The 13,486-nt window shown below is 43.3% G+C and overlaps 1 protein-coding gene across 1 annotated transcript in view; it reads left to right on the top strand.

The window, feature by feature from the left end:
• xylb (xylulokinase homolog (H. influenzae)) overlaps window positions 1–13,486 on the top strand; it is a 61,842-nt gene that overhangs the window by 46,219 nt on the left and 2,137 nt on the right. Inside the window, exon 18 of the mRNA XM_083546767.1 lies at window positions 630–724. Coding sequence (XP_083402893.1) covers window positions 630–724 — 95 coding nt within the window. The remainder of the gene's footprint in view (window positions 1–629; window positions 725–13,486) is intronic.

Here is a 13,486-nt window from a genome sequence, read left to right as displayed (position 1 = left end):
CACACAAATACTTTCCTTTACAGTTTACTGCTGACTGTGCTGCTTATATATTCTGCTGCTCCTAAAAGGAAATGAATCATGGTTCAGCATGACTGAATTAAGTTGTACCCCCACCAGATCGATCTCATTCCTCAACCTGAGTTTATTCTGTTTCACTCGGTCATTTCAGTATTCAATCGATGTGCCATGATGTGCACGTGATTTATGTTTCCAAAGTGCTTCGGTTTGAGCTTTACCTAGCCCATGCATATTCGTGGTTTACTTGGCATCACTTGGCATGACTTAGCTGGTTGTTTGGTTTTATAAAACATTGAGGTGTCATCCAAAACATGACTGAAAATTAAAACATTTTCCAGCTCATGGATCAGGCTTCCCCTTTCACTATTTATCACCATGTAGCCTCATTGTCCAGGAATACTTTAAATACTGACCTTAACTATACTATTTTCTAAATTGCATTTCTATTTTAAACAGTAAACAGAGAAAAATGCTGGATTTACCAAAGGTCAGCTTATACACGAAGGAAACTACTCTTAAAGACATGAACTGTTTAAAAAAGCATATGAAGCCTATGTGCACTTTTCTCATTCCTTCTTTTTTTTGTGCTGTTTTTTTTTTTTACACCCCAGGATTAGCTGCTGAAATGGGAATGTCATTTACAGAGTCAATGAGTGAAGCCCCAGGAGCACAGCTTGCAGTGAGACCAACCCCAGGAGCTGAAAAGGTATGCCAATACATCCTGCATCACACTCCATAACGGTTCAATTGCCAGCTTTGGATCAACTAAAACTCAATCCACCGATTGATCCAGTGGAAGAATTTATCTGAAATGTTTGTTTTAGAAGCCTGGCTTGCACTATTGTTGCACTCCAACAGTTTAATGTAGTAAATATTTTATATGTGGCAATTTTTGGGGGGTTTCCAACATGGTCAGTGTATTCCAATCACTATTAGATTTTCAATATAGATACATATTCACTATACAAAGTATATATATTTTATGAGGCTCTCTAACATAATACAATATATACATACAGTACAATGTGCTTTATCAATATATAAATGCTGTACAATGAGCTTTTAATGTGAGTATAAAATAATAGTGTCACGCGGCGAACACGGAGGCGGAGGCAGAAGTAGAAGCCGGCGTCTTTATTAAATGAAGAAGGCAGAGCCAAAACAAAACACCCGCAGAGCGGGATAAAACCGGCAAAAGGCAGTTCCTTGGGTAATATCCGCGGTGAGGCGTGGAGGAAGCGCAACGCGGAGGCAGCGACGGAGAGGCGTCGGAAATCCGAGGTGCGCTGGGGAAGAAAGCCGTCACCGTGGGGAAAGCGGGGAATCCGGGAACAGAAGGTGTGTAGCGGGAAAGGCTGACGCGGAGAAACACCACCGGGAACCTGCACAGACACACACACGAGCATAACCACGTACATGTAATAACCGACAACCCGTGTGTGTGTGTGAGGGAGTTTTATAGGTGGCCTGGGATTGATCCCAGGTGTTCGGGATGAGCCCGATTGCACTGAGCCTCGTGCGGGCGGGGCATGCACGAGAACCGGAGCGAGGTGCGGCCGGGAATCCCGGGTTATGACAGCCTCTGCAGGGGCGTGGCAGGGGGATTCCTGACACCCCCCCCCCCCAAGGGGCGGCACTGGACGCCCACAACCCATGGAACGCCCGGAGGGCCGGGGCACTCGGAGGAGGGCCTTCCCGATCGTCCAGGGCCTGAAGGGACCCGGCTGGAACCGCTCTGGAGCCGGGGAAAGCCGGGGAGGACCCGAGGCGGAGCGACGACCCCTGAGGAGAGCCGGAAGGGGAACACGGACACAGCAGGACCCAGGACCGGAACACTTCCCAACGCTGCGGCCAGTAACAGAGCAAAACCCCTGGCGTCGACCGGAGACGGAGAGACGTCACCTACGGGGACCAGGAGCGGTGTACATTCCAGCACCGCGGCCCGAAGCGGAGCGAAACCCCCGGCGTCGACTGAAGACGGAGAGACGTCTCCTACGGGGGCCAGGAGCTGCACGAGGCACTCAGGGGAGGCTGGAGGCAGAGCAACGCCCTCAGTGGAAGCCGGAGGCGGAGGAATGCCTCCGGCAGAGACCGGATGGAGGAGGACGTCCACCACGGAGACCTGGGCCTGACCGACGACATCCAGGAGGGCCGGGAACAGAGCCCTGTCCACCATGGAGACCTGGACGCCGACTTCGGCGAGGACCGGAGGGTGAGCGACGACCACCCTGATGTCCTGGAACGGGACGACGTTGCTCCGGATGGTCTGGTTAGGCGAGCTGTGTACTCCGGGATCCCATTGGACGAAGAGGTGTTCTTCTTGGGATACTGGCGCGGAACCGAACGCTTCTGGAGATTCTGGAATGGAGCTTGACTTTCTCGGGAGTTCTGGGACGAAACCGAGCTCTCGGGGACTCTCTGGAGCGGAACCGGGCTCTCGGGGACTCTCTGGGACAGAGAGGAGCACACTGGGTCGCTCAGGGACAGAGAGGAGCGCACTGGGTCGTGCAGGGACAGAGAGGAGCGCACTGGGTCGTGCAGGGACAGAGAGGAGCACACTGGGTCGCGCAGGGACAGAGAGGAGCTCTCGGGGTCGCTCGAAGGCGGAGCGGAGCTCTCGGGGTCGCTCGGAGGCGGAGAGGAGCTCTCGGGGTCGCTCGGAGGCGGAGAGGAGCTCTCGGGGTCGCTCGGAGGCGGAGAGGAGCTCTCGGGGTCGCTCGGAGGCGGAGAGGAGCGGAGAGGAGCTCTCGGGAGGAGCCTGGAGCGGAGAGGAGCTCTCGGGAGGAGCCTGGAGTGGAGAGGAGCTCACGGGAGGAGCCTGGAGCTGGGCCGAACGCTCTTAAGGGACCTGGAGCTGGGCCGAGCGTTCTTGAGGGACCTGGAGCTGGGCCGAGCTATCCGGCGGGACCTGGAGCTTGGCAGAGCTATCCGGCGGGACCTGGAGCTTGGCAGAGCTATCCGGCGGGACCTGGGGCGGAGCCGAGCTTTCTGGAGGGACCTGGGGCGGAGCCGAGCTTTCTGGAGGGACCTGGGGCGGAGCCGAGCTTTCCGGTAGGTCCTGGGGCGGAGCCGAGCTCCCGGGACGGGCCTGGAGCGGAGCCGAGCTCCCGGGACGGGCCTGGAGCGGAGCCGAGCTCTCTGGAAGGGCCTGGGGCGGAGCCGAGCTCTCCTCTGGGATCTGGAGCGGAACTGGGCCTTCCCGGAGATTCTGGAGCAGGACGGAGAGCTCCTGGAGGTCCTGAAGCGGAACAGAGCCGTTTTGGATGGCCTGGAGCACGGCGGAGATTCCCTGGAGAACCTGAGGCGGAGCGGAGCTTTCCTCGAGGTCTCGAAGCAGGGCGGAGATCTCTATGAGACTCAGGTGCGGAACCCTGCTCTTGGAGGGTGCACTTCTCCCTGGTGAGAAGCTGGAGGAACCGGGTGCACGAGCCGAACTCACCACCATTAGCGTCCCACAGCTCTACAGCGATTGAGAGCGATTTCCCCGTTAGAAGAGACGTGACCCACGCGACCCTGGCTCTCTCCGTCGGGAAACGGGACGGATTCGTCTATATATACTTTCTCACGCTCCGTACAAATTCGCCCCATACATGTCTGTTGCCCGAGAAGCGGTTTGGGAGATCCGTGATGTCATCAGAGAGGTGTGGCGCCGCCGAACATGACCGCGAGCCGGCCGCGAGCTTCCGGGTTTTCCTGCCGGCGGGGCTTGGCTGCTTTGGCATCGCGGCCGAGCGAACCCGCCCACCGCGGTGCGATTCGCGCCGGGAACACGGCGTTAGTCCGATCATGTCCCCTCCTCCTTCTCTGTTTCTCTTTCGTTTTAGTCCTTTTCGTTAGGTCGGTTATTCTGTCACGCGGCGAACACGGAGGCGGAGGCAGAAGTAGAAGCCGGCGTCTTTATTAAATGAAGAAGGCAGAGCCAAAACAAAACACCCGCAGAGCGGGATAAAACCGGCTAAAGGCAGTTCCTTGGGTAATATCCGCGGTGAGGCGTGGAGGAAGCGCAACGCGGAGGCAGCGACGGAGAGGCGTCGGAAATCCGAGGTGCGCTGGGGAAGAAAGCCGTCACCGTAGGGAAAGCGGGGAATCCAGGAACAGAAGGTGCGTAGCGGGAAAGGCTGACGCGGAGAAACACCACCGGGAACCTGCACAGACACACACACGAGCATAACCACGTACATGTAACACAACCCGTTTGTGTGTGAGGGAGTTTTATAGGTGGCCTGGGATTGATCCCAGGTGTTCGGGATGAGCCCGATTGCACTGAGCCTCGTGCGGGCGGGGCATGCACGAGAACCGGAGCGAGGTGCGGCCGGGAATCCCGGGTTATGACAGCCTCCGCAGGGGGCGTGGCAGGGGGATTCCTGACAAATAGGCATTGTTTTTAGATGATTTATGAGCATAGCTCCATGTACACTGTACAGCATTTTTAAAAAGAAATTGTATATTCTTCACTTTACTTTGTAGTATAGTAGTGTGGTATTTATATATACTATATAATAAAAAAAAAAAAAAAAAAAAATATATATATATATATATATATATAATATATATATATATATATATATATATATATATATATATACAGTGAGGAAAATAAGTATTTGAACACCCTGCTATTTTACAAGTTCTCCCACTTAGAAATCATGAAGGGGTCTAAAATTGTCATCGTAGGTGCATGTCCTCTGTGAGAGACTTCCAGAAATCCAGAATCCAGAAATCACAATGTATGATTTTTTAACTATTTATTTGTATGATACAGCTGCAAATAAGTATTTGAACACCTGAGAAAGTCAATGTTAATATTTGGTACAGTAGCCTTTGTTTGCAGAGGTCACACGTTTCCTGTAGTTTTTCACCAGGTTTGCACACACTGCAGGAGGGATTTTGGCCCACTCCTCCACACAGATCTTCTCTAGATCAGTCAGGTTTCTGGCCTGTCGCTGAGAAACACAGAGTTTGAACTCCCTCCAAAGATTCTCTATTGGGTTTAGGTCTGGAGACTGGCTAGGCCACGCCAGAACCTTGATTTGCTTCTTACAGAGCCACTTCTTGGTTATCCTGGCTGTGTGCTTCGGGTCATTGTCATGTTGGAAGACCCAGCCTCGACTGAGGGAAGGAGGTTGTTCCCCAAAATCTTGCAATACATGGCCCCAGTCATCCTCTCCTTAATACAGTGCAGTCGCCCTGTCCCATGTGCAGAAAAACACCCCCAAAGCATGATGCTACCACCCCCATGCTTCACAGTAGGGATGGTGTTCTTGGGATGGTACTCATCATTCTTCTTCCTCCAAACACGTTTAGTGGAATTATGACACAAAAGTTCTATTTTGGTCTCATCTGACCACATGACTTTCTCCCATGACTCCTCTGGATCATCCAAATGGTCATTGGCAAACTTAAGATGTGCCTGGACATGTGCTGGTTTAAGCAGGGGAACCTTCTGTGCCATGCATGATTTCAAACCATGACGTCTTAGTGTATTACCAACAGTAACCTTGGAAACGGTGGTCTCAGCTCTTTTCAGGTCATTGACCAGCTCCTCCCGTGTAGTTCTGGGCTGATTTCTCACCTTCCTTAGGATCATTGAGACCCCACGAGGTGAGATCTTGCATGGAGCCCCAGTCCGAGGGAGATTGACAGTCATGTTTAGCTTCTTCTATTTTCTAATGATTGCTCCACCAGGGGACCTTTTTTCACCAAGCTGCTTGGCAATTTCCCCGTAGCCCTTTCCAGCCTTGTGGAGGTGTACAATTTTGTCTCTAGTGTCTTTGGACAGCTCTTTGGTCTTGGCCATGTTAGAAGTTGGATTCTTACTGATTGTATGGGGTGGACAGGTGTCTTTATGCAGCTAACGACCTCAAACAGGTGCATCTAATTTAGGATAATAAATGTAGTGGAGGTGGACATTTTAAAGGCAGACTAACAGGTCTTTGAGGGTCAGAATTCTAGCTGATAGACAGGTGTTCAAATACTTATTTGCAGCTGTATCATACAAATAAATAGTTTAAAAATAATATATTTTGATTTCTGGATTTTTTTTAGATTATGTCTCTCACAGTGGACATGCACCTATGATGACAATTTCAGACCCCTCCATGATTTCTAAGTGGGAGAACTTGCAAAATAGCAAGGTGTTCAAATACTTATTTTCCTCACTGTATATATATATATATATATATATATATATATATATATATATATATATATATATATATATATATATATTTATTTATTTATTTTTTTCCTCACTGTATGTGTATATATATATATATATATATATATATATATATATATATATATATATATATATATATATATATTTTCCTCACTGTATATATATATATATATATATATATATATATATATATATATATATATATATATATATGTGTGTATAGTAAAACATTTTTTAAATATTCTGCCACAAAAAGTTGGTAGAGACAAAATGGCACAGAAACCAATGGTAGTATTAGAATTAGGAAAATGAGAACATTCTCAGAACTATATATTTATACATACATACATACATACATACACTATATTGTGAACACAAAAGTGTTCACTCGTCTGCCTTAACATGCAATTGAACTTGAGTAACATCTGATTCTTAATCCATAGGGTTTATTATGATGTTGGCCCACTCTTTGCAGCTAGAACAGCTTTAACTCTTCTGGGAAGGCTTTCCACAAGGTTTATTTGCATGTGAAGGCAGGAGAGCGAATGCTTTTGACAATATAGTGTACATACATACATACATACAAAAGATGGCAAAAGTACGCACATCCTTCACTCAAGTAGAAGTACAGATACTCAGTTCAGTTTCCCGAAGGCAATTTGGTTGCAGCATACAAGAACATGACTAGGCATAAAACAAATCAAACACATAATTCAAACACTTTCTCCAAAAAGATTTGCCTTAAATTAAAAAACTTTATAGCTAAGAGGATAAATGAATGTCTAAAGAGATTTTTTTTTTTTTTTTTTTAACTATTTTTACTATTAGGAGTTTGATACCGCATGCCAGAAGGGAGGATTCATTATTTCCCATACATGCACACATACTGGGAGTACTAGTGAAAACGCTTGTATTCTTGCATTCTTTTCCAATTTAAATAAATGGTTTTCACTATATATTATTCACAACAGCTTGAGTGAAAGGTATTCATTCAAATACAAACATGAATCTTAGAGTTTCTTAGTGATTCCTTTGTCCTCTTTGTGCTTTAAGGACAGTGTGCACCTGAGCTGGCATGGACTTCATAATTCTGTGCTTTATGATTATATCACCTTTAATCACATTTGTGGGGAAAATATGACCTGATTTCTTGCTATTTGTTTTAAAAGTTAAAAAATATAAAAGGATGGATGGATGGATGGATGGATGGATGGATAGATAGATAGATACTCAGTTATTAATTTATACAAGAACAAAACCCACACTGAATTATAAATAATTTGCTTATTTAATGTAATCTAGCCTGTTAAAATGATGCAATGTGAAGATTATGTTGCAGCAGACTTGTGAAGTGTGGCTTTATATCCATTAAGGAAGAATTTTCGCAAATGAAGCGATGGTGATCATGATGAGAACAGTAATAATATTAAATCTAATAATGGCATGTTAATGGTTTAACCACTTCATTGATATAATTATGTCAGGAAAGATTGTTTGTACGGATCATTAGCAAATACACAATTCAGAACTATAAAAGCAAACCAAAGACTGATAGATGTGATCATAAAATAAATCTACTGCATTAATAAACCACAATAATGTTTTCATTCACATGTTAACTTGGAGACTGAGACAAAACGTGCTGTATAAGGCAGTGCAGTTTACTTATCCCCTCTTCTTTAATGACCTTGTGTCACTCTTTGTTTTGCAAAAGTGCTTTTTTATATTTTTTTTTAGCAAGATTTGCATGTTTTGCTGTATTGTTGAGATCTGCCTTGTGAATGAGTAATGGCTTCATTTGGCGTATGACTAAAATTAACAATATTTTTTGTTGTTTTTCTGGAACAACATGACAGAGGTTAACTCGAACATAAATTTCATCATTATGCATGAGTTTGCCGCTGACAGCACAACAGCAAACATTGAAATAGTTTTTATTGTGTTATGATGCTGCTTTGTATTCTTTAATTGCAGAAGGTCGGTCTTTCTGTTCAAGTTTCTATCTTTATAAGGATGTCAGAAACATAGAGGTCTGCTGATGGATGTGCTGAGGGAGCTTGTGTAAACTACAGCGTAGTGTTATGTGTCATTTCCTGTAAGAGCATCCAAAGGAAGTGTGACTGCTCTGAATTTCCAAAAAAGAGTAAAGAATAAAGTCCTGAAAAGTCCAGGGCGGATCTAACGATCTATACAGAATGCTTACTGCAGGTAAGCTTTTTTGTTTTATTGTGAAAATGTTATTCGGTTTTAAGGGTATAGCTCTTGTCACAGTAGATATTAGCCCAATTTGACAAATATTTAGATTTACATTTCACATGACCAATCCACAGGCAATGGTAGCAAAAAACATCTATAGAAACTAATAGAAGAATTTAAAACTAGGAGTCCAAGACTAAACACAGATTTATTTTTATGATTACAGCAGCGGTTATGCACCGAAACAAGGCTGATAGTTTTTTAGAAATACATATCTTGAAGGTCATCCATGTAGGAAAACGCAACAGCAGCAACAAAAACGTCAAAATGTAGTCTTTCACGATAAAAGAAAGTTGCAGCAGCACTGAGAAATTTGGAAATTGGTAGTTAGTGGTTTGGTCATTTTTGGTCTGAGGTGAAAATTAATACACAGCAGGTGGCCATTTTCCTTAACATTATTTATGATTTGCTTTTATTGTGGCTTTGCTGTTATTTGTTATTTTATGCTAGCATTATTCAGGTCTTGTTCCACTTCCTTTAAATTTAGATTACAAAAACAAAAAAAAGAAACACACACTGCATTGGAGACTTGGTCTATGTCTTCAAAAAGTCAGCCCAGAAAACGTCTTTTTGCTTTTTTGAGAGCCACTTTGCAGTTGTAATCAGAACATGTAAATTATTCCCCACTTTGGGTTTACATGGAGGGTCAAGTTGTCCCAAAACCTACCAGAAAAATTAGCACAATTGAATACAGTAAGCATTTCTGCTTTCCTGTTAGATGTACCTGATGCACACATTTCAGGTTACTTTAAATATAGAGGGATAGTGTTTAAAGAAAAAGAATCTAGATATGAGTTTCATAAGCACTCAGGAATAATACAGAATGCCTGATAATATTAGAGCCTTTAAGGATTTAGGGCAGAAAGGCCATGTTACGATCTATGGATATAGAAAGAAACTAAGGTCCACGTGCTACTAAATTTAAGTGTGAAGACGCAGTGTATATACATATCTCCTCTCTTGAGCAAGGTCTGTTGGTTTGTGTGCTCTGACACTGCTGATGCTGCTGCCCACTGCTGCTGTGCACTGATTTGCTTCCTTATTGATTCATTAACTGTACAGTTGCTAAAAATATGTTTCCTCTATGTGGTGTGCATTATTTAACATGATACAAAAATAACAATGTGAGATTTAATCCATGCCTGGATTCACTTTGTATGGGGTAACGCTTGCCATTGCCCATGAGAGGTGTAAATTAGGGACATAATTTTCTTGAAGTTCCCCGCATCTGCTGCGACCGGGTTTATTTTTTACTTCAGAAAAAAGGCATAGCCATGTTGGTTCACCCGAGCCTGAACCTGCTCCATGAGCCAGTGAGCGAAAAAAAAAAAATGGTCTCCATTGTTCACAAGCCATTTGATTAATCCTCATAATATCATTACAGAACATTCCGAAACCTGTGGGGAAAATGAGTTCTGCTGTTATTAATTTGCTTCACTCTGTCGTGTCCTACTTCAACTCGGCAGTGAAGTCAGTAGAGTGCTGGCCACTCCAGGCTCCCTTTTTGATATTTAATGGCGTTGTCGTTCTTGGTTTCTCTTACACGCTGAAGTCCGATCGGCACGGAAAACCAAGCGTCCGCCTTTTCAGATTTCAAGCTGGGATGTCGAGAGCTGTGTGGAGCTGTGAGCTTTCACATTTGATTTGTAGGAAGGAACACACCTCTTGAAAATATTGGCAGCTTTAGAGTTTTTAGTGATATTCCTTTGTCTAAACTCAGTAGTTTTAAAAAGATGGTGTTGTCCACTGCCAGTTATTTGCTGTGTTTAACAAAGCACAGCGGGACTGCAGGGGATGGCGCATGTGTAACTTTTTCTCTGAAGCAACGATTACTGGTTATTGTTGTTTTTGTTTTTTTTCAGGGTATTGAAAAATCCATAGAAGGTAAATATACAGAAAAGAACATACTGCCTACACTTTACTTGTGCACCTAAAAATGTCTAAAATTAAGAGCATTGAAATCTTTGAAATGCTGCAAACGCATTTCGTGCACCCACGCAACAAAGGAGAACAACATGAACTTTTATAATGATGGAGATGAATTATGTTGAATTTAATTCTGGAACTTAGAACACTGTTGGCTATTTAACGCCCGAATCTTGTGGGATCTTGTGCTCTATTCCGTCTCTTAATTGCTCCACTTGATTCAATTACCAGGCCCAATTAATGCTTGTCATCCTATACCCAGAGGTGCTGCACTTCTTAGAGTTTCAGCTGCACACAGGTGTAGTAAACCTGCAAGTTTAATGGCATCTTACTAGCTGGAGAAAACCTTTAAAGATCTCCTCACTAGCCCCATGCACAACCCTGCTTGAGTGATTTGCTTGGGGACTCGGTTGTCCAGTAGACTGTGGAAGCAAAACATCTTTTCTGGCTATACAAATCTAAATTGCACTAGTAATCCAGTGGCCCTCTGGCCTGGTCCCTTCTGAGAAGTATGAGACTTTCTCTGGCCTTATTAAGATTGACCCCGGTGGGAGGAGGAGAAGGAGGGGGGGTTTTACACACACACACACACACACACACACACACACACACACACACACACACACACACACACACACTAATCTTTCATGTTTTAATTGGTATGTGTTTCTCCACCACTTCCCTGTCTCTTACTCCATTTCTCCTGCAGTCCTGCGCCTATCACACCTTCATATTGAGGATGTGGTTAGCGTTTAACACGCTGCATATTTCTCTCACTATGCCCCAGAGATGGGCTGCCAGAGCATAAAATGGATGGATCGTGTCAAGGGGCGGAAAGCAATTTACCATGGGAGGCAGAGGGATGGAAATACACCCTCCCCGAGCTCAAATACAGATCTACCTTGAACAGACAAAATGGCTGACCTTGACATATTCGTGTAGTGTTTCTTTTATGTATTTCTGCAATAAGGACCATCATTCACTGTGGAGAAACGGTGCATTTAAAGCAAACAAGTCAGAAATTAAATGTGTTGTTCAGAGAAAAATGCTGCAATAATCTATAAAAGATGTTATAAGATACTTCAGATCTTTGCCTACTGTGTTCTAGTTTGAAACACAGAGCATATGTCAGACACTAAAAATTGATCCATATGTGGTGACAGCTTTGAAAGTTTAATCATCAGTCAGTTCTCAACTTGAAGTCACTGTGACAGTAATGAACGTTTGATGTTTTTTTCCCCCGCTAGATGAATTGCACATTATAACACTCTATCCACATTAAGCATTGTACATTTATGATAATCATTCACGATATGTCATGATAAGGAGTTGCGTTTTACAATAGGGATTTGTGTTGTACTTTACTGATGTGTTGATACTTTACATTCTTCTCTCTTTGCAGTACAGTAAGGATTTGTGATTCTCTCTAATATATTTAAGCCGTTGGGTAGTTTATTAGGGATGTCTTTTTATACATTATTTACCATCAATGCTTTTTTTTGCTAAATAAAAACATAGTCATAATTAAAACTCTTCACTGATTCCCTCTTTTATTCAAGCATGTCTGACATGACAAAAACCGAAACACTATTTTTTCCTATTTTTTTATTTATTTATTTTTTTTACTTATTTAGACTTTTCATGGTTGTCTTATATCATTCAGGCTGCTCTTTGAAGCCTAAAACGACGAACAAAGCAAATGTACAGATTTCTCATAAAGGGTTTTAAAGATCCTTTTGATTTTTTTGTGATTGCTTGTCAATGGCTTTGAATTTATAATGAACTTCAAACTTCATTTTATTTTTCATATACGGCTGGAAAGGTTTTTAATTGAATGACTCAAGGCTATTTTACTTCTCTAAATCTAAAAAGTTCAGTTTTAAATTTATTGCCAGTTGCTCTTGAAGAGTCCACACAGAGTTCCCTGCTAATTTAGTTCTAATGTCCAAAGTTAGATTAGTTTATGCTAATTGATTTGATCACAAAAGTCAAGGCTCTGGACTAACCTCTGTGGGGTGATTAAAAGCATTAGATATATTATTTATTCCAAGGCCGGATGGTAGTTAATTATATTTGTGGTTATTGTTATGTGGGAAATGTAATTCAAATACACTGAAAATGATCTTGCACCTCCAAAGCACAGGGCACACAGTTACAATTTATAGAGGTACAGATGACTTGCACCAAAGAGTGCGATCTAACATTTAAAGAGGAAATAATCCAGTACAAATATATAAATTATTTGCCTCGATGCTTCGTTTAGTCCATTTAACTACACACGAAGCATTGTTTTCCCATGGACCATTATCACTGGCACCACTAGCTAAACTCTGGAGTGCTCAGGACAGGTAACACCGAAGACAGTGCAGATGCAGAAGCTCATTTTAAGAGACCCGTCTTATTTTCTCTTGTCAATTTTGTATTGCTCTTTAATTGCTCTTCTTATTTGATTAATCGATTAATCAACAGAATAATCGGTAGAATACTTGATTACTAAAATAATCGAAGGCTGCAGACCTAATTAATTCACCATCTTGTAGTGGTTTCAGCGTCTATAGGATTTGGCCATTTCTCTCTACAAAAGTGACTCAGGTGCTTGTTTAGTGTCGAGACTGGACTCCTGCAAATCACTCCTGGCAGGTCTTCCCCTGTGTGCCATTTGACTCTTGCAACTGATCCAGAATACAGCTGCACGACTTGTCTTCAATGTCTCCCAAGTTGTTTCATGCCAGCCTTTTCTCTACTATAGCGAGTAGGGATGTGCATCTCCATAACTAAGGACGATGCAATTGGCATCTCGATGCATAGTCAACGATATGATACATTAAAGATACATATGAAGCAGCTACCAATGTGATGCGATGTAATTCACCCCTATTACAATACAGTGAGAGAAGATTTTGATTTGATTCAACACAATGTAATGCAAGTGAAGAAAATAGGATGCTATGCAATTCAATATGGTACAGATAGTAGGTAGGTAGCTCAGTGGTAGAGGCATTGGACCATCCCACCAACACTGCTGGGCTCTTGAGCAAGGCCCTTATCCCTCTACTGCTCAGTTGTAAGTCGCTCTGGATAAGGGCGTCTGCCAAATACCGTAAATAT

Source organism: Silurus aristotelis (genome assembly GCF_946808225.1).
Source record: "Silurus aristotelis genome assembly, chromosome: 1".
Taxonomy (NCBI): Eukaryota; Metazoa; Chordata; class Actinopteri; order Siluriformes; family Siluridae; genus Silurus; species Silurus aristotelis.
This window is presented reverse-complemented; position numbering and strand designations above follow the sequence as displayed.